The 26,827-nt window shown below is 37.4% G+C and overlaps 1 protein-coding gene across 3 annotated transcripts in view; it reads right to left on the bottom strand.

Annotated features, from left to right (window-relative positions):
• The window catches only part of PALMD (palmdelphin), a 47,657-nt gene that overhangs the window by 5,794 nt on the left and 15,036 nt on the right, over window positions 1-26,827 (bottom strand). Inside the window, exons 1-8 of one of the 3 annotated variants that reach the window (XM_065742203.1) lie at window positions 21,029-21,132; window positions 20,083-20,128; window positions 16,392-16,472; window positions 11,926-12,056; window positions 2,999-3,113; window positions 2,156-2,189; window positions 1,951-2,061; window positions 153-1,241 (exon numbers count right to left, since the gene is read on the bottom strand). In XM_065742203.1, coding sequence (XP_065598275.1) covers window positions 153-1,241; window positions 1,951-2,061; window positions 2,156-2,189; window positions 2,999-3,113; window positions 11,926-12,056; window positions 16,392-16,472; window positions 20,083-20,128; window positions 21,029-21,042 — 1,621 coding nt within the window. In that variant the 5' untranslated portion in view covers window positions 21,043-21,132. Of the gene's footprint in view, window positions 1-152; window positions 1,242-1,950; window positions 2,062-2,155; window positions 2,190-2,998; window positions 3,114-11,921; window positions 12,057-16,391; window positions 16,473-20,082; window positions 20,129-21,028; window positions 21,133-26,827 lie in introns of those variants that run through there. The other 2 variants (XM_065742212.1, XM_065742220.1) reach the window with 2 other exon arrangements.

The raw sequence follows: 26,827 nt of genomic DNA, 5'->3' as shown, positions 1-26,827 counted from the left end.
AGAATTTGTTAACAAAGGAGCAAAGAAATGATTAATAATTACATATTGGTCCATGAGACAAAGTACTGAAGTGAAATGATTGTCACCATTTAGAGCAGTATCAGTTTACTACATAAGTGAACAGCAGCGGCATGATTTTCCTTTTTTGTTACCTGTTAATGAAGGATCTTCAGTACCATCTCCAGACACTTGGCTTTGAAGATGAACATGATTTGTAGGTGAGCTTAAGTGTTCCTCTTGTTCTTGTAGAGAGATAGAATTTTTGTGGGGTGCACTGTTCAGGTTTGTGCCCAGGCTGCTCGCAGGGTTTGTCTGTGGGACTTCTGTGGTTTTCCTGCTTGATGGCTGGTAAACCTGACTGTAGTGCCCAACAGGATGATATGATGGTTTCTCAGATTTGCTGTCATCGTCGTCATCATCAATGATAACTAATTCTGCTCGAATAACTCCATCATATCTTGTCAACTTCTGGTCTGCTTCTGCATCGTCATCATCAATGCGTTGATAACCCATGAAAATCATTGTAACTGGTTCTGAATCATCCACGTAACATGGCACAGCTTGGACCATGTGGTAATGAACATCTTCCTCATCTTGAGGTGCAGCGGGTGCTTCATTAGGATGGTAGGAACTTAAAACCCTTGCTTCATCATGTCTTTCTGTTGAGTTCTGATAAGGTTTTAATTCCTCATGTGGAACACTTCTGTTCTCGTTACATATCATCTTGTTCTCAGCATTAACATGTGCTTTCTTCTCCAAATCCAAAAGTATTGGAGAGGGAGACTTTGGTGTTACCTTTTGAAGGTTAAGCCCATTCTCTTTAGGTTGCTGTATGAAGGGTTCTGCCACAGGGGAAAATTCTGACTGACTGTTGAGTCCATTCATCTCTCTTTTGTGTGTGTCTTCCAGTTTTAGTTCAGGGACTAATTTGTCTTTCTGAGGAGTAACTGACCTGCAAAACTTGTTTGCAAACACAGGCTCATGATACTCTGTAGGAGACTGGGAATTTTTTTCATTTGCTTGCCTTAGAAGATCTTCCACCTCAACAGGAGCAAGTTCATCCATCCTATTTTGCATTGTGCTGCCATTTGAGGACACTGCGTATACTGACTTCCTACCATCATCGTAGACTTTAATTCCTGTCTCTTTAAACTCATTTGAGGGAAGAGGTATTGTTGACAACACTGTGTTTTCACCTGTCTTCATGTCTTTCTCAACTTTCATTTCCATTGCGAACAATGCTGTTTTAAAAAACAAGTATTTAAACTGATGGTGCAGCAGCTGGGTTAAATGTTACAGAAGAGTTCTGACTGATGGAGAATAGATGTCAGACTAAATTGGAAAACTTGTAAAACTAAAACATCTGTAACCAATGTACTGGGTTCTCATTCTGAATTCCCCTCTTCTATCTTGTCAAAATTTGAACTGGAGAAAATATTTCTTGTTGGATCTACTTGTTGAGGAAAAATAAGCTGATGAGGAGCCAGTTTTTTGTTATATGTTTGATTGAGAAAGCCAGATTTAGCCTTGACTTCTAGCGGTGTGCTTGGCAATAGCAATTGAAAGACCTTGACATGCTACATTAGTTCTTGGCACTCAAACAGGTTAGAAAATGTTCTAATTGATAAGAAATGGCTGGCTACCCATGGTTGTAACTACAGGTTATAAAATAAGAAAGGGAAAACTATAAGTTATTCTAGGTAGAAGAATGAGTTACCAGAGGGTAGTGTCAGTGTTGAAAACTTGATCTAAGTTTCAAAGATAAAAGCTGTACACCAGTGTCCCACCTCCCACTTTTGGTGGCATCAGTGATAACATAATATGGCGTAACTGAGAAGAACATTGTCTTGTATTGATAATGCTTATTTTTTCCCCTAAGGCTCATTGGATTCAAGCATTAGGAAGCTTTTATAAACACTGGCAATCTTTGCAGTTAGAGGTGAGCAGTACCTTTTCTCTTTTCTTCATCATCAGTGGTAGCATGCCCTGCCCTTCTCAGCGCAGAAGGTCTAAAATGCTTGGGAAGGTCAGGTATGTTGGCATATATGTAGTCTGCTGCTTCTGAATGAAAAAATCCACAGTGAGATCCGCAATGAATTTTTTTTTACTGGCTTCTATGAGAATTTTTTTGAATTTTTTTTTTGAGTAAACATACCTCCTTCAACTCCTGCTTTTTCAGTCTTCACAGACTAGGAAAGAGAACCATTGATAATAAATGTGGATTAGTCATCTTTAAACTATGAGGTAAAACAAAACACTACCTAGTTAATGTCTTACCTTATACTCATGACTTCATGCTGAGAGGTACCTAAACATGAAATCTGCTCAGCTGGAGCATGACATGTGGGAAAGGATTTTTTTTCCTGTCATCTTTGCCAATATGATCTCAAGTCACACAAAGTAAGACAGGGCATTAGAAAGTTAAGTGGTGAGACAACCTCACAGTGTGACCCAAGCTGGTTGTCTTCAGTGATTCTCAAAGGCCACATTTTGATGTTCTAGTTATGCATCTCCCTGAATATTTTATGTGTATGTGTGTATTTTAGAATAACTGAGGAAATGAAGCTGAGTTTCATCAGTACTTTTTTTTGAGATTTTCAAATATCAAAATGACATTTAGATAAAAGTGAACAGTAGCGTTAAGTAATGTTTCACTCTCCCCTCTATGAGGGGTAAGCATGATGAGGTTTAACTGGGCATATTTCCTGAAGTAATGTAAGTTGGTCTCTGCATTGTTATCGTTATCTTTTGATGTGGTGCAGTGTTGCTGTCGTGTTATTCTGTTATGTGCTATGAATGAATAATATGAATTGCTTCCTGACCTCCAACCCTTGCCCCAAAAAGCAAATGGACACATGGGCACTTGAACAGTATAATTTCTTAACCCCTCTTCGTATCTGAACTATTCAGAAAAATGTTCATGACCACTCATGATCTATCTAGTTCTTGTTTCCTTAATGTATAATGTGTTCTACATCTTAAGTAATTTGGTACTTACATTGATTATGTCTTCTGTTGTTTTCTCAACTGACTTAAGTTTCTTTAAAATAGCTTCTTCCTTAGCTGAGACTTGAATTTCCTCTTTTTCAAGGGCCTCTATTTCCTTCTCCAGTCTGCAATTACAATTCATTTTGTGGTTTAATATCAGGTAGAGAACAACACTGCAGATTCAGTTAGTTTCAAATACAAATGTTAGGAAGGCTAGTTGTAGATCTCACTCTGATATGGCCTCAGAAGAAACTGTGAAGTTTTTTAAAAAGATGTTACAGATTCCTTCTGTCTGCTGTGAAGCAGTTGCTAAAATTCTTATTTGTCATGAGGAAATAAGGAATACACACCTGCCCCCCCCCCCCCAAGGATTTCCTCATTTTAAGCAAATTTTCTATTTCAATTGTCTTAAGGAATATGATTACCTCCCATGTAACTATGATATAGGAAAATAAATCTAGTTACAAACACCAGGGTTATGACTTTGTTTCTTCATTCTGAGCATACTTATATAAAAAGCTTCCAATTCTTTCATTGTCACCAGGGGTTAAAGAGCTGTAGTAGATCACCTCATATGCTGTTTTAGTGTGCATATTAAACTGAATTCAGGAGGATTGAGCAAAAGAAAGATGTAGGCAATATAGTAGAAGCAGCAAGTTCACAAGAACCACCTTTATCTATGGAAATAACATTACATTTTTGAGAGAGAATATAGGTATCGTGCTGGTGTGTCAGGACTTTGCAAATGCTGGTTTTTTTTAATAAAGTACTCTAAGTACTGTTAGAACTAAATTAGGTAAAGCAGCACTTAACCAACTTTTTAACATGAAAAGTCAGTAACCTAGAGTGATAAAGGGCTTTCTGAGGGTAGGCTCAAAAGCAGCAAGACAATTCTCTGCAGTTTTGCATATGTGAATGTCAGTTCTGGGTTATCACAGTTCCACGCTGTGGTTAAATGAATGTAACAATGCCTGATGAAAAGCTTAAGCTTGATTCTGGAGATGAAGAAATGCACTGATGTGGGGCTGGATTGCATGAGTGTGTGTGTTGGGGGGGGAGGTTGGGAGGGTTGTTATTGCAGCATTTCTCATAGCAACACAAACTTTTGTCTAGTTTAAAAAACTTAAAATCATTTAGCTTTAAGTCTCACTTCAGGTTTATCAGCTAAGGCATTTGCAGCCATGCAAGTGCTTCTTAAGTGTTGATCAACTTCTTGTGTGTGATTCTCTGAGAAAGTGCTCTGATTATGTCTCTAGAAAGCATTCATTTTCTGCAAAACAATAATGTAAGCTGCAATAGATTAATTCATCAAGGACAAGCAACTTGGAAGGTTCATGTCTGCTCAATTAATATCCTCACAAGCATTACCAATGCATTTGCAAGAGAAATTGGGTAGTTCATGCACGCATTGATGCATCACAGCAGGTGTTCATAACCACTTTCTAAATGTGAATTTAGGTGAGATTTCCAGCATTTAGAAACAATTTTTAATGGTTCATTTATTTATTTTTACTGCTTCTCAGTGTGACTGTTTTACAAAGGCTACAAGGCTATAATTTAATATCAAATGCACTAACTCCAAATTCTGTAGAACACTGCAATATTCAGGACTTGTTTAATCTGTCAGATTCAGCATTACAAATCACAGAATCATGGAATTGTAGGGATTAGAAGGGACCTTCAGAGATCATTGAGTTCAACCCCCTGCCAAAGCAGCTCCCAGCACAGGTTGCACAGTTAGGTGTCTAGGTGGCTCCTGAACGTCTCCAGAGAAGGAGACTCCACCACCTCTCTGTGCAGCTGTGTCAGTGCTCCAACCCCTGCACTGCGAAGAAGTTTCCACGCACATTTGTTTGGAACTTCCTATGCTTCAGTTTGTGGCCATTTTCCCTTGCCCTATTGCCACACACTGCTGAGGCGAGTCCAGCTTAATTGCTTCACCTCCTGCACCCTAGATATTTATAGATGAGGATAAGTTCCCCTCTGAGCCTTCTTTTTTCAAAGCTGAGCAGACCCACGTCTCTCAGCCTTTTCTCATAAGAGAGGTGTGCAGGCCCTTTATCACCTTTGTAGCTCTCCACTGGACTCCTTCCAGGAGATTCCAGTCTTTTTTGTACTGGGGAGTCCAGAACAGCACACAGTACTTCAGGTGTGGCCTCTCCAGGGCAGAGTAGAGGGGGAGGATCACCTCTTTTGACCTGCTGGCCACACTCGGAAGTATCTTGCCAGTCAAGACATGGCTCATAAGTTATTTTCTTTAAAAGATCTCCTTATGTAAAAGATTAAAGCTCAGTAGTCAGAATTTCTTTTGGGCCTTTTACTGGTACGTTATTTAAAAGAGGCCACAGCTCCATTCTCTTTCCTCATTTTTTTCATATGCTAAAGCTATGTTATACAGTTTATTGTACATTAAGTAAAGATTTTAAAGTATCTCTCACTAACTAAAATTTTTATTTTCTTAGCACCAAGATGCTTGATGAAATACATCTAGTCAGAAAGGTATGGGACAAAATATCTTGTCTCTGTAGATGCGAGAAGGAGGAATCTGTGCCTGGCTATTCAAGCACACCTCTAAGGTAAAATATCTCAGTCAAATTCTGTTTCTGATGTGACCGAGGGATTGACATTAGGGAGGTGTCCCATAGTCTTTTTTTGTCTGTTTGTTTTTAAATTTTTGTAGTCAATACTTTCATTCTACAGAGAGATATATTTGTTGAGGTTTAGATAGAAGCTTGCCTTGTAGCCTGATAATCATGGAAGTTGCTTCTCCATGGAGATCCAGAATCAAGTCTTAATTCAGCTCTGAGCTGGGACTTGAACTAGATCTCTCCAGCTGTATAGCTTCAGTCTCCTTGTTCATCTCTATCTTTTTAGGGAATATTTTTTGTCTTCACTTAAGGGAAAGAAGCAGAAGCGAATTTCAGAATGCTCTATATCTGACTGAAATAGTATCTCTCATTGTTTTTGAATCCATGTCAGGAGTTAATGACTGTAGGCTTAAGGCAACTGCACATGACATAGATGCTAAGATTAATTGTAAGACGATCGTATCTGATGTTAAAAAGAAATGATAGACTGTATCCCCAAAATGCTAGGAAAAAAAAAGGGATTATTTTGACTTATCTTTGATTCTTAATGAAGTCAACATCAGTAATAGGAATCTCTTCTCTCTTTATAATAAGCAGACACAAAATTGAATGCAAGCCAGCAGAGAGACATTGTTTAACTCCTTCTCTATGGTTATTTGAGGAGTCTGAATAACAATGTGATTCTTGCCCATTAAAACTCAAAGTTGTAAAGCTATACCAATAGAATACTATGTGGATTTTTTAGCTGCTGGTTAGATCTTTTTTCTTTTTTTTTTTTTGAACACAAAAATGGCATCTGAGACCTTAAAACAGATGTGAAGAATAACGCATTCAAGATTACATTAAGAAAAAAAAATGAAACAAAGCTAGAATTGTTCATTAAAAGCTCAGAAGCATTATGAACAGAATGATCTTTAACCTTTGCTGTAGTCTGGACTTTAACTGTTGCTATAGACATGTAGAAGAAGAAAAAATTCTGTAAAGATACCGGGGGGGGGGGGGGGGGGGGAGGGGGGTGAAGACTGTTCAGTGCTCAGTGGGGCTAAGAAAAATGTATTCCTCTGTCTCCAAATGGAAAACTGCAATGAGAACTTCTCTTTTTTTTTATTAAGACATAAATATTAAATATTAAGACATAAGTAACTTTTTGGTTCATTTTTGGAGGATATTGTTTGCATGCGTGCTAATTCAAAGAAATCAAAGTTCTTTTGACTTTGTACAGTGGAAAAGTTAGACCTGAATCTCTTTTCAGCATTTAAGTCTTCAGAAACTTCCTAAAAATGTCATTGATTCAGAGCATTTTGAAGTTGATCACAGTTTGTGTTTTGAGAAGTTCCAGCAGCTGCACTGGTTATTATTTAAAATGAATACATCTTTTGATGGAGCTGCTGCATCTTGCAGAGATGAATGAAGTATGATACAGTTACTATATGAAATCAATCCTTTGGATATTTCTCCTTGCGCAACGCAAATTATTTTAAGGGGAAAATAAGTGATTCAGAACTGTGGATTAAACAAGGAGCTTTAGAAGCTGAGATTCTAAATTGGAGGTTCCTCTGCCAAATCAGAAGCTGAATTAAGAAATACTACAGTGTATACTTGGCTGCTGCTGGCCACCAGCTCATCTGCTACAACTGACACCACTGCCACCCTAGAAGAAAAAGGGTGTGTAATGGATGAAACACAGATAACAGGATACTACCCTGGAGGATACCAGACCAAGGAGAAAAGGCAGCTTAGCAAGTCCTCACATGTTTTCAGGTGAGTCAAATGCTTATAACCACTCTGGAATCTTCCTACCATTAGCCTGCCTTCAGGTATCGCATTACAAACAAGCTGAGTAGTCCTCAGTCACATGATGCTGTTTGTACGTTTTTAAGCATGCTATTTAGTAACTAATTCTGTCAAGAATGAATGTTATTTGCTGAAAGCCAAATGATAAAATGGGGCTGATTCTTCATTCATGTTCCCTGTTTGACCCTTCATTCATGTTCCCTGACGTGAGCCATGCACACATGACTTACTCTAACATACAAAGATGGTGAGAGGAAGAGATGGTGTAAGTGCTTTTTCTGTCTGTAACCAGAGTGCTGAGCTGAGCTACTCATCTGTAAGGTGACACAGACTACCTAGCTCTTTTCACTGTTTTATTGTCAATAGAAAGAATAGAACCCTTCCTTTTATCTTGAAATGCCCATATACTGATTAGTACATAAATGCTAGCTCTATTTGACATCCAAGTGAAGATTATTTCAAAACAGAGGGTGACAGAAATGCCTCTGTTGGAAATAACGTGTCTACAATGGCAAGCAATTCTCTCTGGAGAGGGAAACAGGCTGTTAGAAGGGTGGGGGGGAGGGGGGAAAAAAAGCTTTTCTTTTATGTTAAAACTAAAAAACAGAATAATTATCAGTGTGGTAAGGATCTACCTGAAAAAACAGTGTAACTTAATAATCAAATGCATGGTAGAAAGAATTCTACTGAGCTCAATATATACCTTGTTTTTATTGCTTGACAAGTGTGAACATGAACAGTGAGATAATTTCTGACTTAGGTCAGAGATGTGACTTCATTTAACGTGCGCGAAGTCAGGCAGGCTTCTGCTAGCTCAAGTGCTATCTATTGTACAACAGAAGTACTGTGCAAGTGTGATATGTTCTGTGATTTTTAGTGGGCTTTGTTCACTTGGTATTAGCTTTTTGTGTCTCTGGATGGTTAGAAACTGAGTTGGGTGTGTCTGAGCAAGACATCATATCTGGAAAGGCAGCACTGATACTTCTCCAGGGGCCTTTGCCAGAAAACTATTGGACAATGGTAAAGGTATAACTTAGAGGTGTATATGTTTGATAAGAATAAACCTGCTTAGCTTCTTAGATCTTAAGTTTCCATGTGACTATCTATGGTCCATCTTCATTCTTCAGCTGTAAATTCAAATGCCTTTGCCTAACTCCTCTGTGTATCATGAGGATAAAAACTTGTCAAAGTCCCAAAGGCATATTGATTACAGAGTAATGATAGTAAATATAACAATAATGAAAATGTTTATAGGCCTTGCTAGGAAAAGAAACGTCTGAACTATCCTTATAACTTCAGCAGTGGTGATACAAGCTCCTTTTCCACTGATGATTGGGTCAGGAATGTTTCTCCATGTCCAGAATTAAGAGTGTTTCTGTACTGATTCTCATTTCCAGGATGTAGATTTTTCTTGTACCCTGTCTTGGCTGATGATGATGCTGTTGTTTCATGTATTCTTACTTCTTTCTTGTGAGCATTAACACTCATTCTTTTCTGTTTGCTGTATTGCAAAACCACTTTCATGACAGAGGGAAATAATACTTGCTACTTACTACTTTGTTGTATCTGTGAGGTTTCTTATTGTAAAAGTGAAGACTGTCATTTTCTGTTACACTTTCAGTTATTTTTTTCCATTTTATACTTATCATTTGTCTGATGCATTTCACTCTGAAAAAAATCTGAGCTATTTCTAGAAGTGGGAATTATTTTAAGGAGGATGTAGTCTGGGTGAGCTTGCCAGTAGTTCACATGCAAGACAAGTTTAGGTGACGATACTGATATTAACAACAGGTGGTTGTGAAAATATTTAATTAACCATGGAGAAACAATCAATTATAAAAATAATATTAAAAATTCAGAAGTTTAATAAAACAGGATGGTAAAATAAATAGCCTAATTTTTGTTAAAAATAATAAGTTAAACTGCTTGTTAATCAAATCTCTGGCAAAAATTCTAGTAGGCATGTATCTGACATTTCTAGGCTAGTGAAGTTAGTTAGTTAGGCTAGTGAAGGCTCAGGTACATACTAAGTTTACAAGCTCAGGAACTTCACGTTATGCTTTGGTGTAAGATGGGTGTTCTTGGTCATGTGATGCAATAAAAAGCAAGCAGCCTTCCCATTCACAGAGAGTCTGCAGCCAACCCTCAAAATTTTACACCCATGTGTATTTGTGTACACATATGTGTCATTTAAGTAAGCAGTCAAATACAAATGAATGGCTTGGCACTCTTATTTTTCCTTCCTTAACGCATAAGTGCGTTTAGACTCTTTTCAGTTCCTATGACCACCTTCTAACATGACCACCTTCTAATGTGCCTAGAAGCTTCTAATTCAGGTAAACTTCAAAAAAGTATTACCCTTTCTCAACTCCAATCTGGAATTGAAACAAAGAAACTAAATTTATGTCAATGTACCTCTACAAATTAAAGGACGTTTTCATTTTTGAAGCTCTAGTTTGATTACTGTTTTACTATTTGTAATAGTGATAAATTCTACTCAGACTATAAAAAGCTTATATGGCTGCATTCAGAGAAGTAAGGCTTAATATGGGTGTAGTAGAAAATTAAAACTAAGAGTTCAAATAGAAATTAATAGCACTGATCTAAAGACAAAGCAGCAATTACAAGACCAGTATCAAGAGACTCTTCAACTATAGTGGGAAACCCAGGATTCTGAGAGCTGTTGCAGTGGCTTTATGTATGACTAAGTATGATATTCAGCCCTATTTGCTGAAATCTTGTACTACAGGATTTTTTTTAAGTCTCAATCCATCATTCCAAGTCTTCCCAGAAATAGGACAGAAGAACTTGCTGCCAGCATTACTGGGAGGCAGCTCAATTACAGTGACTTGGAGGCCCTGAAGTGTGTTTTCAGGTTACAGATTAGATTTAGATGCTGAAGATTTGTGTATTTCCAGATGAAATAAGTACTTCAGTGTTCAAAAGGAGATGCATGTATCAGAAGCCTACACCACTGAAAATGAAAACTTGACATTTACGGATCTCTACTATAGTGCCATTGCTTGTTTTCTTAGGTGTCATAAAAATAATTGGCAGCGGTGTAGATTATATCAGCAGAAAAAAATATCCTTCCTACAACAAATTCATACCCTGAATCTAGTTCTTAACTTAAAAAAAAAATCAAACAAAACAAAAAAAAAAAACCAACCCAAAAAACCCTCCAAAATCATTATGGCTAATTGAGACTTTAGCTAAGCAGTCAGCTCTTACTCAAAGTCATTATGGTTTTGAAAATGTTAGCTCTTCTCCAGGCACTAGAAGGAGAGATGAACTGATGGTGGGCTGGTGTGGGGCAGCTGCCTGCTCTGTGCAGCTTCCCTGGTGCTCTGAAGCCAGCCCTTCCCCACACAGCTCCTTTTCCTGGTGCTCACACTGGCAAGGGGACTCATTTCACGTTTTCATAGTCACCACCTGTGGGGATATTTTCAGAGCATACTGTCTACTTTTTACTGCTCCGACAAAAATTTTGCAGAGGTACTTGAAAAGCTATTCTGTTGAGAAAAGTGCTTTCGAGCAAGAAGTCAGCTTAATTATAGGGCGAACCAGCACTAGGCTCTGCCTGTCAGCAAAGAAAACTATCATTTGCGTTTGAGATGCAGTAAGGAGGGAAGTGGGAGTGAGATAACCAGAAGAGATAACCTTGGTGACAACTTTGCCAAAAGAGTGTGTAGGAGGACAGTGGAGGGAGAAGAGAATATGGTGGAAGTCACTATAGAACTAAGGAGTAAAAAATAAGTGTGGTAATTCTTTTCTGAATCTAAAATAACAGAAACACTCCAGCTTTGCTGAGATTGCTAATGGGAAGTACTAGTCAGTATGCCTGGGTCTGGTTTGTTATTGAGCTCCACTGTTTTGGGGAAAAGCTACCTTTGTCTAAAAAGCATTTACAGCTACATCTGTAGAAATAAAACATCTGTAGAAATAAAGGAACTAGATGCAGGACTGACTACATAGTTCAAATTTAGCCCTGTGGAGTGGGGGGTGGGAAGGCACGATGGAATGAGATCTATAGGAGCATTTTAATAAAGATTATGGTAAGGTCTTCACTGCAATAGACTTCTGGGGTTAAAGTGAGAATGCAACTGTATGGAAGATAAGCAAAAATAAGGCAAGTCATAGGTGAGCTAGGCAGCATGTACTATTCAAACTTCTGATAGAAGTCAGGTATAAAAAGCTGTGCAGGATCTAGTAAAACAGAATTTTTTAAATGACTTATTGTTATTTTGAAATTTTGATTTAACAGTGTCTATCTCAAAGTGAAACCAGGCTCTGCAGTTGGCTTACAATCAAGTATAGTATGACATGTATTGTAGAAAAGAATACTCCTAAAATACTGCGCAGCTTATGAGAATTCACAACGTAGGCATTCATTATGTATGCTGTAATCTTAGCTGACCAGAAAATACAGCAGATTGCTTTATGCTGCACATCCAACCGCTTCTGTTTTGCCCTCACTGACACTGTAATCTTTCACAAGAAAAAGATTTTTAAGGGAGGACTATTTTAACTCAGAGGGGCAGCAGTACTGACCTACCTGAAAATGTCTTCTTCCAGCTCATGAGTTCGTTGTTGGTCCTCTTGATTTTGCTTTTGCATTTCTTCCTGCTCTTTTGGTGTGAGAGAACTGAAGCCATCCAAGAGCCATTTTTCTCGTAAGGCCTTTTTCTGATGGGGGGAAAAAATGCAGAGAATTGTACTTTAAAAACTGGGCTAGTCAGAATTTTACTGTATTTGTCTTGTCATAGGTGTGTTCCATGTTCTGTGATTGTATAAGGCAAGTAATGATGAGCCAGGTGCCACTGAAAAACAAAATCACGTTTTGAGACTGACTTAAAAACAAATTCAGTAAGAACGCAATCACTTTTTAATATGTCTGTCTGATGAAAAGGAGGAGAATATCAATTGTGACCTGTAACGGATTAATATTTCTGAGGTTAAGCATATCACTTAGTAAAGCAGAACATTTGGGTCAAAACATGCGTACTACATACTCATGCAAAAAGGCTCAGACAGAAGTCACCTAGTTTCTTGGCTGGCGGTACTAGGTAAATGCTGGGAGAGATGGATAAAAGATGAAAAGCTTCTGTAAAGGAGGTTGTATGGAGTGGGGGGGAGACATCTTCAGGGAGTTAGCAGTGCAATGTTATTTCCTGAGTTTGCAGAGGACTTGAGTAATTAAGTATTTCATTTGGTGAAGAGGCATAAGTGGGAGTGAAAATGTGGAGTCTTGGATGTTGAATTCTGGTTAGTGTACCAGCAGACCTCCTACGCATTTAGAAGCCCTACTCTAGGGTCAATCCACATATCCAAGTTCTGACCTGCTTAGTGCTTGTAGAGATTTTTGTATAATAGTGGCTTATAAGTGTATTGCACATATGTATACATACATATGTAGTATAGCTAAGTAGATCTGTCTTCAAATTCTGAAAAATCTAGCTGTGCACACTGATTCTTGTAGCCACTCCACAACATCAACAGTTGCATGTGAATGTAATTTAACAGTTCAGTTACTTTTGGGGAGAGAGAGATTCATGGAGATAAATTTCAAATTGGTAGGCTAGAAGTTGTAAGCCATGCAAACTTTCGCGCCTTCTTTCAGTTTAATTTGAGAATATAAATCCAGGTCTGCCTTAAGGAAGAAGAGTCAGAGATCTTCAGTGAAACTTCTTCAATAGGAGGGAAAAAGTGTGCACAAAAGGCTTTTAATTAATTGTGATTTCTCTTTGCTATTTAGACTCCTTGAGCTGTCTGATAGCCATGTTTTTGTTTTTCCCTTTTTTCCCTCTATATAGCTTTGTTAACTGTAGGGTACGGGTGAAGGTTAAATTGGGTTTTGACTACTGCAAATTTGAGTAAGATTTGTGCCCAGCAACTGGTGAGAAGTCTGTGTTACCCTCAGAGCTGCTTGGAGTGGTTGCTGGGGGAAGAAATGTTTTAATTAAAACATTTCTTCCTTGCCTTTTGCTGTGAGGTTTCATGTGAGGTTATTGTTGAAGGCCAGCTGATGATGGAGGATGCATATAGAAACTTGTTGCTGTTAAAGGCATACTTTCAACTGGTTTCAGACAAGTATTCTGATAGAAACTGCAGGTAAAACAGGCTTGTTGGGAACACTGTGGCACTCCCTAGTAGTATTTATTTTGCAGCAATTAGGAGCAATGTTTACAGTCACAGTAGCCCTGCAGGCCAGTATTCTCTCACAATGCTGGATCCTAGAAGATCTGCAGGAAGCAGAGGCAGCTTAAGACTGAAGTCTTCAGCCTTGACTCTGGGTTTGCTTGGCAGCCTTTTCCAACATTGTAGCAAAGATATTTTAGGCTCAGGTGGAATAATTGCAAATATTCTAATACAGTAGTTTTACCTGATCTGGTAGGTGCTTGTAATGTGGTGTTGGGATAATTTTTATTGATCACAAAATACTGCTCTAAGTCAGAGGGAGCACAGTTATTATCTCTGAATCAGAATATAGATTTTAGTGATAGGTAGTACTCCTGGAAATGTGAGACTTTAATCCTGCTTGGAACTGACAGTTTTTCACTGCTGACTCAAAAAATAAATCTCCTTGTGAAAACTACAGCAAGGCTGGTACTATAGTCCTCAAAAACCGATAATATCCACTGAAATCAAATCAACAAAAACATGTATATATCAGGTTAGACTCAAGAAAACAAACTTCCTAAATGTAGATGTAACACAATGGTGTTATTTTTTCACTTTCCTAGAATAGCTTGCTGCTGCTCATAACTACATATCACGTAACCCCACAAATTTACTTAGCTGCTGCTGTAAGAGTGACACATTACGTAGTGGAAACACCTTTTGAACAACATATAACTTCTAGGTGTTTGTCAGAGAGGGCTGCTCTGCTGACACAGACACAGAGGAGCTGTCAGGTGTTTTGTTTTCTGCTGTCAGCGTTTTTTTCTGTAGTAAAGCATTTTCAGTGCTGTACTAGGTTATGCATGTTTTACCATGTTGTAGCTCTAATATGAAAGCACATTTCATATAGATCTTGTTACTATAAAGGAAAAAGATGCTTATCCACTCTGATGTGACAAGACCATGGACATGTCCAGAACTCTGGAAAGTGATTCTTCTCTTCTGAGGTTCATTGTCACAGCTCATATGATTGATACCACAAATTCTGTGAACAATGTCCTGCGCATGCTGCTGGTATAAGTCCTCTGTAATTAATTCTTAGCAAGGTTGAACCAACTGGAAAGATTTCAGCTGGCTCCCCTGGAAGGCACAGGTGTTTTGAATTTGCAGGCTTTAGTCTCACATTGGTACAGCAGTTTATTTTACAGTTTGCTAGGAGAAGAATAAATTAGTTCCATGGTTTTCATGCAAGTGGTATTTCAGTGTTTTTAATAACTGGAATAAGGTGTGTGACCAGCATCTACAAAGACAGCACTGGAGTTCAAGCTTGCCAGGAACAAAAAAATGTAAGCTAGACTAGAAAAGCTCTAAGTATGTGCTAACATCGCTAAACTGTTTTTCAGGGAACTCTCACCCTTTTGCTCATTGCCTCATTAAGGAAGATTCCAGGTAGTAGTACAAACTGCTGGTACACAAAATTACTTGAAGATGGATTTTCCCAAATACCCTCCCTCGCAGTGTTCATTAGACTCTTGCAGTTCTATGAAGCTATGGTCACCCATGTGTGCTATAGTTGCTTGCATGTCCTCTATCTCACACTGCAGAGAAGAACATAGAGAATAAATATTCCTTCTCCACTCTGGTTTTATTAGATAACTAATACCTGTTATCATCACATCTGTCTCTTTCTAGTAAGGAGTTATACAGGGGACAGAAAAAATTTTGGAAGCAAGAGAATCCAGTTTAGAGAAAGGAATACAAAACAGAACATCTCCGCAAGCAATGCAATCAGCAACAACAGTAAAAACAAAAAAAAAAAAAACCCAAACAACACAGTCATTTTAAAACTTTTTATAAATCTGTTGTTAAGAGTTAAAAGTAGGAACTAAGGATGAAGCTAGGAGTTGGATAGCGATTTCCAGCTAACAGGAAAGTCTGTGTAACAGTGAGAGTTAGGTCATTGCTCTTGTATTCTGCAAACAACAGTAGTGAGGATTAGAGAAATGCTCTGCAACAGGTGAGTTCATCCTTCTTAAAAGAAAGGAGAAAGTAATTTTGAATTAATAGGTATAGAAACTTGAAATACAATAATGCAGTACTCTTATATGTGTAGAGGAAGACGGTTGTATGTACTTGTTATTAATTATGGGATTGAGAAGATATTCCTTTCTCACTTACATTGTATGATTGTCTGTCCTCACAGTTGCTATCTTTCAATAAAACATTAAGCATGGAGGACTTTCTCATTGGCTTGTCTGTCCCAGAAAACTAACATAGCATAACTTGTCTTGACTCTTACAAAAGAGAGGGTACACGAAACCTGGGAGCGGGTGTCTGTATTGGAGAGGATTACGTTTTAAATATATTCAAAGAGATGTGCCACACCCTAAGTACTGCATTCCACATCTTTCTTGAAAAACTTTATCTGCTCCTGTATGAGTGCATGTAAAACAGCACATTCTGTGCATTTCTAGAAACAAAAATAGGCTGCTAGAAGTATTTCTTCCTTCCCCCTCTGCCTGAGAACAAAATAACACAATTATCCCTCCTGATTGTGCCATCTTACCAGGTGAGGTTGTTGTAGTGAAATTAGGGAGTGAACGTACCCAGTCTGAAATGTGGAGCTTAATTTTCAGCTATGAGTTTTCTGGTTAGGATCCCATTTTATGCCATGTAAGTGATCGAATAGCATTAGCTTCTAGGTATTATTTTTATTTATTTATTTTTCACCAAAATCTGATGCTTCTTAAGAGTCAAATGGATTCCTGCCAAGATTCCAGAAAACCCTGAAAATTTGACAGTAAAAGCATGATTTAAGTGCATGGAGATTTGCATTTCAAAACTCTTATTCAAGTTGAACCACTTAAAGCTATCTTTAATCATATAAATGCAACAACTTACCTTTAAATGCTGGTGTTTCAGTTTTTCCTCTTCTACTTTACGACGTTTCTGTGCAATTTCTTCTTGCAGTTTTCTTTTGTCCTACAGATTAAGAGTACAGAAAAATTATGTATGTGGTGCTAAAAACGGTGTGGATTGTTGGTTAGGATGAAGTCAATCTATGCAAATGAGTTCTAATGCATCCCTCTTAAGAGAGAGTTTATCCAAGAGCTGATATTTTGGAGATATATCATCTGTTCTTTGATCTTCATGTCTTTCCTTAGTTAGGAAATATTCCTTATCTCAGTGTATAATTGGCCTTTAAATTACTGATCATTAGTTGAGTGAAGAATGACAAGAGCTTGTGTTTACAGACTGATGTAATATTTAAATAAAGTTTTGGATAAGGCTTTTAGCCAAAGGATGAACTCTTACTTGATTTAAGGTTTTTAAATTATCTCAGCTTAATTTAAATATTCAATATGTACCAGTGGAGATACGTACTAAGTATCTGTGGTTAGAAATGAAAAGTAGTACATAAAGATGTTGCACTGAAAGAAATTAGTGTGAACACACAAGTATCTGAATTATAAGTGTGTGTAAAATAAGAAATCCATTCAGTAAAGGGTCCTTTTGTCTGTTCTGTTTGTTAGAATGATGTGCTTCTTTTATATTCTGTATTTTTTTCTCTTGATTATTTTTCTACTTCTGTCCTTAGGTGTTCTAGCTGTATTTTAATTTTCCTAGCTGGTAATAATCAGCTACTACACAATTATCCATACAAAGTTGAGTTGAAATAGGTTGTCTTTTGTATAGCTAGTCAAAGAAAGCTGAAGATCCAATGCCAGAAGCTAAATTGAAAAGATTTCTAGCACACAAACCTGTGTTGCCAGAATAACTTTTGAAACGTTATATGACACTTCCTGCAGTGTACTCTGCTATACTTAGTCTACAAGTAATGTCTTGCTGTACAAAGTTTTGACTATTCATGCAGTGTAATAGGTGTTTACTCCTAGGTACCTAAGGGATCCATGCTTCTGCTGAATTCCATCCACTCTGTGCTCCTGCATGGAAGTTCTCTCATGCTCTCGGGTTAATGTTGCCAAGATTTACTTATTTAGAAACAGTACCTTCATCCCTTTCCATCTGTTTATGTATCAGTGTAAGTTACAACTTGATCTTTTGTCTTAATTTTCTTCCTACTGGAACATGTAGGACTTCTCCTTCCTTGACTTTTGATGATAATGAATCATATTTCAAAGTGAACCTTATCTGAAAGAAATGGAAATATGCCTGCAGACTGGTGTCTTTCTAGCTATCTTGCGTGCCAAATCTACAGGTTTGTGGCAACCTTCCATGGCTATGCCTATGCTGGTGTTCTTGGTCCTAGGGTGGATGCCATAAGCTCTTAAGGCCAGTAGAGGAGCAAATATATTTAGCTTTCATGTACATTTTCAGATCTGGTGCTTGGTTATTGAGAGGTCTTACCTGGAGGTATGAACATGCTTGTTTAGAGGCATAAGACTGCAGAAATATCATAATTAAAATCATTAAGAGATTCTGTTTTTCTTTTTCTTTTTTTCCTATAGGAAGGAATATTTGAGAGAGAATCAAGCATAGGGCTCCTCTTTGTCTGGCTTTCCTCAACGTGTTTGCTACAGCAAACACTTATGGTTTTTATTTTAAGATATGATGGTCTCTCCATAAAGAGAACAAATGAAACTACATAGAGAAAGTGTTTCTTTTCAGAGCACTAGAGTATGAAAATACTAAAACAATGTGGTTATTTGATTATTGCTATGCTATGCACAGAAGATATAAAAGAATTTGAAACCCCCTGGTGGCTGTGAGAGTCACCTCCCATAAGGAAGCTAGGCACTTAACAACAGAAGCCAATTAGCTTTCATTGCAAGTGTTGTCTTCTGCTATGTATACCCAAGTGCCTCTTGCTATCCTCTTTTAGATCCTTTACAACAAACATCTCGTAGGTGGCACTTGAGATTTTAAGATAGGTTGCTTGGGACAAATCTCCCCAAAGCCATGGAATAACTTTCACTTAAAGTGTATTATTTTCTTGTACACCTCGTACTGTTGATTCTCAAAGCTGATGATAACTTCAATTTACTTAAGCTCTTTCTTTTCTGCAGCACACTGAAGGAAATACACTGAGTTGTTACAATTAAATGTTCTGAACTGATGGACATCCACCAAATTAGAGAGTAAACAGTTTATGCAGCAGGTGTAATAAATGAAGTTGTGGCCAGAACTCAAGCATGAATTCCTGTAAGACCCTGGAAGCTGCCACAGGCTTCTAAATATGTATCTCTCTCTCTATATATATATATATATATATTTTTCCTCCAGTATTCCTCTGGTAGCAAAGTTGCAGCCAAAGGATGCTAACCTTTTTACACGCACAGAAATCCTTGGCAGAGAGGGGTGCTGCCCCATTTGTCCGACTGATACCAGCAAGTATTAAAATATTGCAAGGCCTGGATTTCTGCTCTGCAGCTCTAAAAATGTTTCTTATCTTTTGAGCCTATACACCAGAGACAAAGTCCAAGTTCTGAGTTGGGTTCAAACACCATTAGAGTAAACAAACAAAATTCTCCAACCAAATACCCCCCAAACATATCCAAAGATCATACTGTGGGTTTCAATCAATAAATAGGATAAATGGACCTGCTGGCTTTTATCAACTGTTATCTATTAAAAACAATCCCAAATCCTATTCAGCTCCTGTAGGCTTTCATCTGGGTTCAAACACTTTTTAGTTTTAATGAGTTTTGTTTTTAAACACTGTCCTCTATTTGTTCAGATATTACTTGTGAAGCGAATACTACTCAACCATGCTAATAGTGTGAAAGATACTTTCAGTCCAGTACTATTTTTAAAGAATTCCTGTGATAGTGGGTGATCCTTCTGCAATTTTCCTTCTATCCCAAGGGGACAAATTCTGTTTAATATATGTTGGCAACTGAGCATTCTGGAGTGAAGATGAAATCAGAAGAGAATTTGGTTTTGGCTATTTATTTTCATATTCTCCAATTTATGTGTGTGTATATATATATATATATATATACTCTCAATAGTTTATTTAAATTGCAGAGTTTTGAAGTAGATTCCCCTTCAGAAACAGAGAGGGTTTACTTAAGTCTTCAGCTTTAATTTCATTCAGCCCTTATTCTTTTCCCCTTTGGAAAATAGCAGGTGGCAATCTGCTTAATTCAAGCTTCTCCTTTTTTTTTCTTCTTAGACAGTGATATTTAAGGTAAAGCATCAGTTCAGCAATTTTGTTTAATTCCACAATGAAAAGAAGAAAATATTTCACCTTTCCATTTTGTGAAATAGTAAAACTGAGTTGTTCTGGAATTCTCTATCTGCCTTTTGACCTGCTGTCCTTCAAGCGAACATTCAGTTGTGATGATAGTAATATGTATTTTAGACTGTTCAGTAGCAGCTTGCACACATACTTTCACTGCTTTAAATTCAATTTGAAAGTGTGACACAACCGGTAGTAAGATCAGTGCAGGCAACTTAGCTGCCTTATATCAATACCTTATGAAGCAGGATAAAAATGAAACATTTTCCAGCAAATGTAACTCTTTTTCCTTCCTGACATAAAACATTATTCAGGAAATGCACAGTATCTCATTAATACATTGTTTTTAAGCTGATTTTTTAAAAGCAAGTTGTAACTATAAGCACTTACTGTTATGGCCTGGAGTCTTTCCTTCAGCAATTCAGTTTCCTCCATTCTAGAAATCAAAAACAGAAAAGTAGTGGAGAAAAACAGAACGAGACCATAAGCAAAAGCCTCTTGATGGGGCTGCAAAAAACAGCTGAGGTGATTTGATCCGATTCCAGAGCAGAGAGAAGGCAGAATTTTTGACTTGTCGGGAGAGTCCCTAAACAGACAAGCAGATCAGTCCAGACAGACACATGTAATGAGGGTGTGTAGAAGAGGCAGACGTGGAGAGCGCTGGCATGAGTTGACTGACAAGTTGGAACAGTGGAGCACAAGCCCTTTTCCTTCAGAAGCTGCCAACTCTTTGTTTTAATGCGCTCTGTTAGTATGCCATTGCTTCTTTAACTGTTAAATGCCCAAAAAAGAATCTGCTAGGGCTGTGGTAGAAATAAACTCTTACTATGTTTCTGTTTCTTTCCTTTCTGCATGCCTCTGGTGGCAAGCAGATATTTTTAAACTTAAGTATTTTGATTTCCTGTGAAGGTTGTTTTGCCTGTAATGTTTTAAGCTGTTGTAATACTGGCAGTGTAGATGGTGTGGGATTTGTAGAGATAGCATCTTTAACTTGATTTCCAAGATGGATTTATAGAGAAGCTGTACTTGTAGCTGGAAGAATGCTTTAAAGATATAACCTAAAATGAAATAAATTTTAAACAGTCAGCTATAATACTAGTATTAGCTGAGCAGCAATTGCTCAGATTATCTCAGACTCAGTGGAAGCTTTGTCTAAGTAAGGATTTCAGGATCATCATTTCAGTGTCTAAAACGACAGTGCTGTGTTAGGTGACTGCAAAATGCCACTGTCTCACACTGAATTTCCTTTCTGCTGACTCGTTTTTTTTTTTTTTTCCCCTGTGTGCTTCTGCTGAAAACTGCATTGTGCTCCTTAAAGGAAGGTGTGTGTTCTGACCTTTCCAATTCCATGAGTGGGAGTCAGCCTTCCAACATCAGTTTAGGAAACTTGCAAAACAAGTGGAACCGCCTCTAGTAAAATCCAGTTGTGGAAAATATTGTGGCACAAAAGCAAGATAAAGCATAAAGTTGTAATGTGAATCTGGGCTCTCTTACACTCAGTATCATGTAACTAAAGTCTTTGCAAGGGTGCAAGGACACCAGCATAAGAGTCAGCATTTTTTTCTTTTTCCTAATATGTTGAGGTGACTGAACTTGGCAGGATTGGGTGAGGTGTTTTTCTTTGCATGTCAATCTTGGCAAATCAGGCTTAGTACTAACAAATTCTAAGATGCTATTAGATTGAACACTTGAAGTTACTTACTCATAATACAATATGAACAAATATTTAATTTCCATTTCCACCTTTCTATTATGCCATCACCAGTCCACATACCCAAGCAGACTCCTCCTCTCCACACAGAGACTAAGGATGTGTTAATGCTTTGTTTCTGCTGTGATCCTCCCTGAAGTTCTGTTCAAACATGCAAGACCCCATGCTTAATTTTCCAATGAAGATGATTATTTTTTGTAAACATTAATATGTACTTCATTTTCTCAGCACCCAAAATTAAAAAAAATTACCACATAAAAGCAAATGAGAAGTTCAAAGACAAGCATACTGTGGTATATCAAGAGCTAGATTACATGGAAATTTACATGTATTTAGTTCATGGACTTGAGAATAAATTCAACCACTCTAATGAATTAAGTGTACTTTTGCTCCAGAAGCCAGTTGAGGCTTTCTGTCTAATCTTTCCTAAATCAGTATAGACTTCATTTCTTCTTTGTGTTCCTCAAAGTTCCTCTTAAAATTTAAGTGCTTATGTGGATTTCAAGGTGTTTAAGAATAGTTAAAGCAGCAAATTATTACATCAGAAATAGAAAAGTATATTTTATCTGCTCTGATATAAATGCGATCCAACTGTCAGTGCATGAAGAAAGGAGACCGGTTCTACAGGTTCAGATTTAAAATAAATGGGATTATATTGCTTTGAATTTCTATGATCTAAAGTATTTTCTTAATCTTATGCTCCAAAATTATTTAAATGTCAGAAAAACCCACCTTACTTATGGATGTTGCAGTTTACAAACTAGATAAGTATTTAATGTCATTCCCTAAATTAAAACCCAGATTTTTTTTAAATAAACCTGAAGATGGCTTCTGAAATATTGCTTCCCTTTTGAAGAGGTCATTGTTAAGAAAGTATTTAAAGCCCACCTAAAATGTTTTAAATCATATATGTTCTTCTGCTAGGTAGGCTCTGTTGTCCATTCAGTGGGTTGTTTTGCAGTTATCTTAATCCTATTTGAAATGGGATTTATGTGCAAGGGAAGAAATGGACCAGCTGTCACTCTGTCTGCCCCTTAAGCCTGCTTCACCAATGGGAGTATCCACACAGGGTCATGTTGTCAGATGAGTCAATCCCAACAGCTGTGTTTTCAGTAGGCAGGATTCATTAACCTGTGTTTCTGTAACTGGCAAAAGTTATTTTTTCCTTGATTCTCAGAGTTGTGTAGAATATGTTTGTTGTGTGGCTGTGTGATACAGTTTGTACTTCTGTGGCTTCGCTTCTTCCTTTGTTCACTTTCATTTTGTACTGGATGTGTAACACAGGAGTAATAATGAAAATCCAAAGCCTGTGGTGAATCTGTTGAATTATGGAATGAAACAGAAAAGTGGGCTGAAGTGTATGGTAATGGAATATCATAAACAAAAATCCAGAAGTAGGACTACCAAAGCACTTTGCAAAATGCAAATTATGTTGTTCATTTCTAGAGCAAAGTCTGAGCACTGGCACAGAGAAATCCCTTTACCTCATAACTGTTGCAGCTGTCCCTCTGTAGGCTGTACTCTATGAACAGAACCATCCTCAAAACTACTATTAATTGTCACACTGTGATTTTCTTTGGAGAAAAAAAAATAAGGTAATACCTGTTTGTTCTTAGAAGAAACTGTTTACTACAGTAATCTATAATTATACATCTTTTTAAAGATAAAGAGAAGCTTTTTCACCCTTAAAAAATACACGTGAAGAAGTGAGTTTGAAGTGAATAGCACTGTGTGGATTGTTACCTGTTGAAAGGTAAAACGCCAGTATTTTTTTTTTTTTGGAAGTGCTGGTTGCTATTTTCATGATTCACCTTTTTGTACATCTTAAACTGATCTGATTATTTTGCTTTCTGATGAGCTGCTTTTGTAGCTTCTTTTTCGGAATTGAAGAAAGGTCTCTTACATAGCAATTAAGTGAATTTTATATTCTTACAGTGACCAAATACACTGTTGCTGTGCATGTAGCCTTGAATTTCTGACAGCAGAGAAATGGAGGGGGGCGTAGATAATGCCACAGCCTCTAGTAAATTAACCCAAAGCCCTGGTGTTTGAGATGCCTCAGTTGATTCAAGTGTGGTCTTTAACAGTTGGCATCAAGGTTTTGCATATTAAAGGTGAAAAATATCCAAACAAGAATTAGAGAAGTTGAAAAATCTAAAAACTTGTGCTTAATTTTGATCAAGTAGGTATAAAATTTTGATCAAGTAGGTATAAAAAGGTAGGCACAGCTAACATACTCAAGCAATTTTACCTGGAATTTTTGTTAGCATAAACCCAATAAGAAATACTCTGTTTCGTAGCATTTCCAAAATGAATGTGGTTCATTTGTTTTATTCAAATGCTGGTCTAATGTCTTCAAAGCTGAAGGTGGTTTATACCATTAGTCTGCAAAGTACTTCCAGCTGGTTCAGTCAGCACTGCATTAATGTTACACAATAAGGAGCAAGCAGTATTTGTCCAGATAAACTCTGCTGGGTTCATTATGGTGCTAAAAATTGTAACTGTACTTCTTAGTGATGAAAAACTTAGTTATCAGTAAATGAAATACATGAACATGAGGGACTTCAGTAGCAGCATCCATCACATTATGTCTGTTTTACTTTAACCCGAACTCTTTCACATTATAAATAATTATGTCAGGCATAAGTCGTAAATATTGAGCTAAACTGATTCGTGTTTAATGGAGTAATATCTGCGTTCTTAAAGGGGAAAAAAAATTAAAATGAGAAGAACCTAGAGAGACAAAGAAAGTTGAATACTACCCCAGAATCTAGTACTGCAGATCTAAATACACATAGGCATACAAGTATATATGTATGCACACAAAAATAATTAGCAATTAGTAAAGGTACTCAGTATCTTTATGAGAATGTATATAGATGTAAATATTGCAGGTAGGGGTATGTGCAACTACTGTGTTAGCCATGCACAGCATGTTCCATGGGAGAATTTCTCACTTTTTTCTTTTCTTGGCAGAAACATCTACAGTTCTCTATCCTTTCAGTTTCTGTAGATCTCTAAATCTTTAATTTTGCAGCCTGGTTAGCATGTAGGGTTGCTTGGACATTACTGCATGAATGAGAATTAATGGTGTTTTCTTTAATATTTTTGTTAGAATCCAGATTATATTTGTTTGTATATTGAAGTCATGTGGTAAATTGAGATGAAAATGAATAGGAAAAAAGCCCACACACATGTCCTTCTATTGACTTATGCAATATTAGAAAACATATAAAAATAAACTGTGTATGTTTCTAGGATTCTAGGGGAAATTCATAACATAACCTATGTCAGCTCTCAAGAGGGATTAATTTTTTGCCTTGAAGGCTAATCTTGGCAAAGCAACACTTGAAAAATTTGATTGCCCACCAGATAGGTCTACTGTAAGGAATTTTATGCTTCCTCTCACTGAAGCAAAAAAATATCCTAGTATCCCAGTTCTTACAATTGTATGAAGCTAAATTCTACCACCTTTACTTGGGTCAATACACACCCCGAATCTCTGGAAGGAAAAGCCTTGAACTATTATGTTTCTGTAGGTACAACACCCTTCCTGTTGCTATTCATAACTGTGAATATATAAAGTATTTAAAAATCAAGCTAGAGAAACAGCTGTTGGTCATTGCCTTCAATTGTTTTCAAAACTTTGATTATTTTCGTTCTATTTTACAAAAAATATCCTTGTGGTTATCTTTCAAAATTAGAGAGAAGTTCTTGGAACACAGCATGTGTTCTACTGTCTCTTCCACACTAAGTGTGTAACACACAATATATGCACAGTGCAGTTGATCTATAAATGCTGTTGTGCTAAACATAAATATTCTTGACCAATTTTCTAAAATTGCACAGTGAAATTTGTTGGTCTGTCAATAGTTTTTTAGTAAGTTAAACACGTTTTGGTAGCCTGTTTCACATTTACAGACAGTTGTCGCTCTTGGTTTTGGAAGTGTTTTATGAAATTCAGAATGTGGGAGACTTTCCATAGCACATTTAGGAAACTGCTGATTCTCGATTAAACGTTACATTTCAGTGAACAGTTTAAATGTAATTACTTGTAGTAACAATCAGTGTGAGATTCTTAACAGAATGTGTTCAAGTACTTAGATAAGTCATAATGTATTTGTTAGCATGTATATGTATATTCAATGAAAATAAATAAAACCACAGTGCGAAATACTCAGCCTTAACACTGTGGAATGCATTGATTGCAACTAAGCATTTTCCAGCTGCTGCAGATATGCATGTCTAAGAATAGTGCAGAATTTTAAATCCTATCCAGACAACTGTGTGGGGGATTCTTAGCAAGGCTCTGAAAATTAACTCGCTTGAATGGAAGCAGTGTATGTTATATCAGTTGATTTCCATTTCCAGAGGTGTGGGGGAAGCACTGCTCCCCTGGGAAGGTGTCTAACCAGCCTGTGCCTGTAGCAAGGTCTACCCTGAATGCTGCAGTTTGGGTGTTCTACAGGACTGAATTCACCTTGTCTGATGGCTCCTCAACAGGAGGAGGTGCTTTCTCTACCCACTCTTCCTGCCATGTTTTCCAGCCATTTTCCTTACTCATCTGTGAACTAATTACATTCATTAATCTGACAGGAATATAATTAACACCACTGCATCTAAAAACATAAATCCTTTAAATTTTGCTTTGCCAGCAGACTGAACAGGCTCTTTGTGAACCAAGAAGAACAGTAGCATTGGGGGCTAATATGGAGTAGGATTCTGACTGGAGAGGGGCAGGGAGATGTGACTCTTGGCAGCAATGAATTGCTGGCTGAACTCAGCCATCTTGCAGACCTCAGGTCTGTCTTACCACATGTTCCAGGGATTGCGACCTCTTATACTGACGTATGTAATAAGCATGTATGCTTAGCTATTTATCTGAAATTTGAAACTGCTGTGAAAACACAATGACTTCAGACTCTGACAATTTTTCCTATGACTTTCAGATATTCTTTATCCTGCACTGTGGATGGGAAAAAACAACCCTCATACAATTTGTTTTGTATAAGCCCTTCCAAATACTGATGTAGAAATAAACATGATAAGATTATGCAAAGTTATATTGTTAGCCGAGCCGGTAAGATTATTTATGGGAGATAACTCTTGCAAAGATGGGCCTTCTTTCTTCAATGGAACAGGCTTATTTTGTGCTGAGATGTTTGTTATTTAGTAGCAGTGGCTGAGAAAACTTGGAACTTATAAGTCACTGAGGATGTTAACTTCAGCTGTTCCCTGTTCCTTCGTAGTGCTGGTAGGTCGTCTGAATAACACAGGGATTTTGACTGGATGGCAGGAGCCTATCAAGTGGAATACCAAATGATGCAGTGCCAGGAGCTGAAGCTGAGTAGTCATCTGCGTGCCTGGCAGAGTATGTCACCATGTTAGATTTTTCAGTGTTCAGATAATAACACCTTCAGTTAA

The sequence above is a fragment of the Cyrtonyx montezumae genome, unplaced genomic scaffold (assembly GCF_038088225.1).
Source record: "Cyrtonyx montezumae isolate F1298 unplaced genomic scaffold, pur_monq_1.0 scaffold_1, whole genome shotgun sequence".
In the NCBI taxonomy this organism is placed as follows: Eukaryota; Metazoa; Chordata; class Aves; order Galliformes; family Odontophoridae; genus Cyrtonyx; species Cyrtonyx montezumae.
The sequence above is the reverse complement of the archived record's forward strand: the minus strand, read 5'-3'. Positions and strand labels throughout refer to the sequence as shown.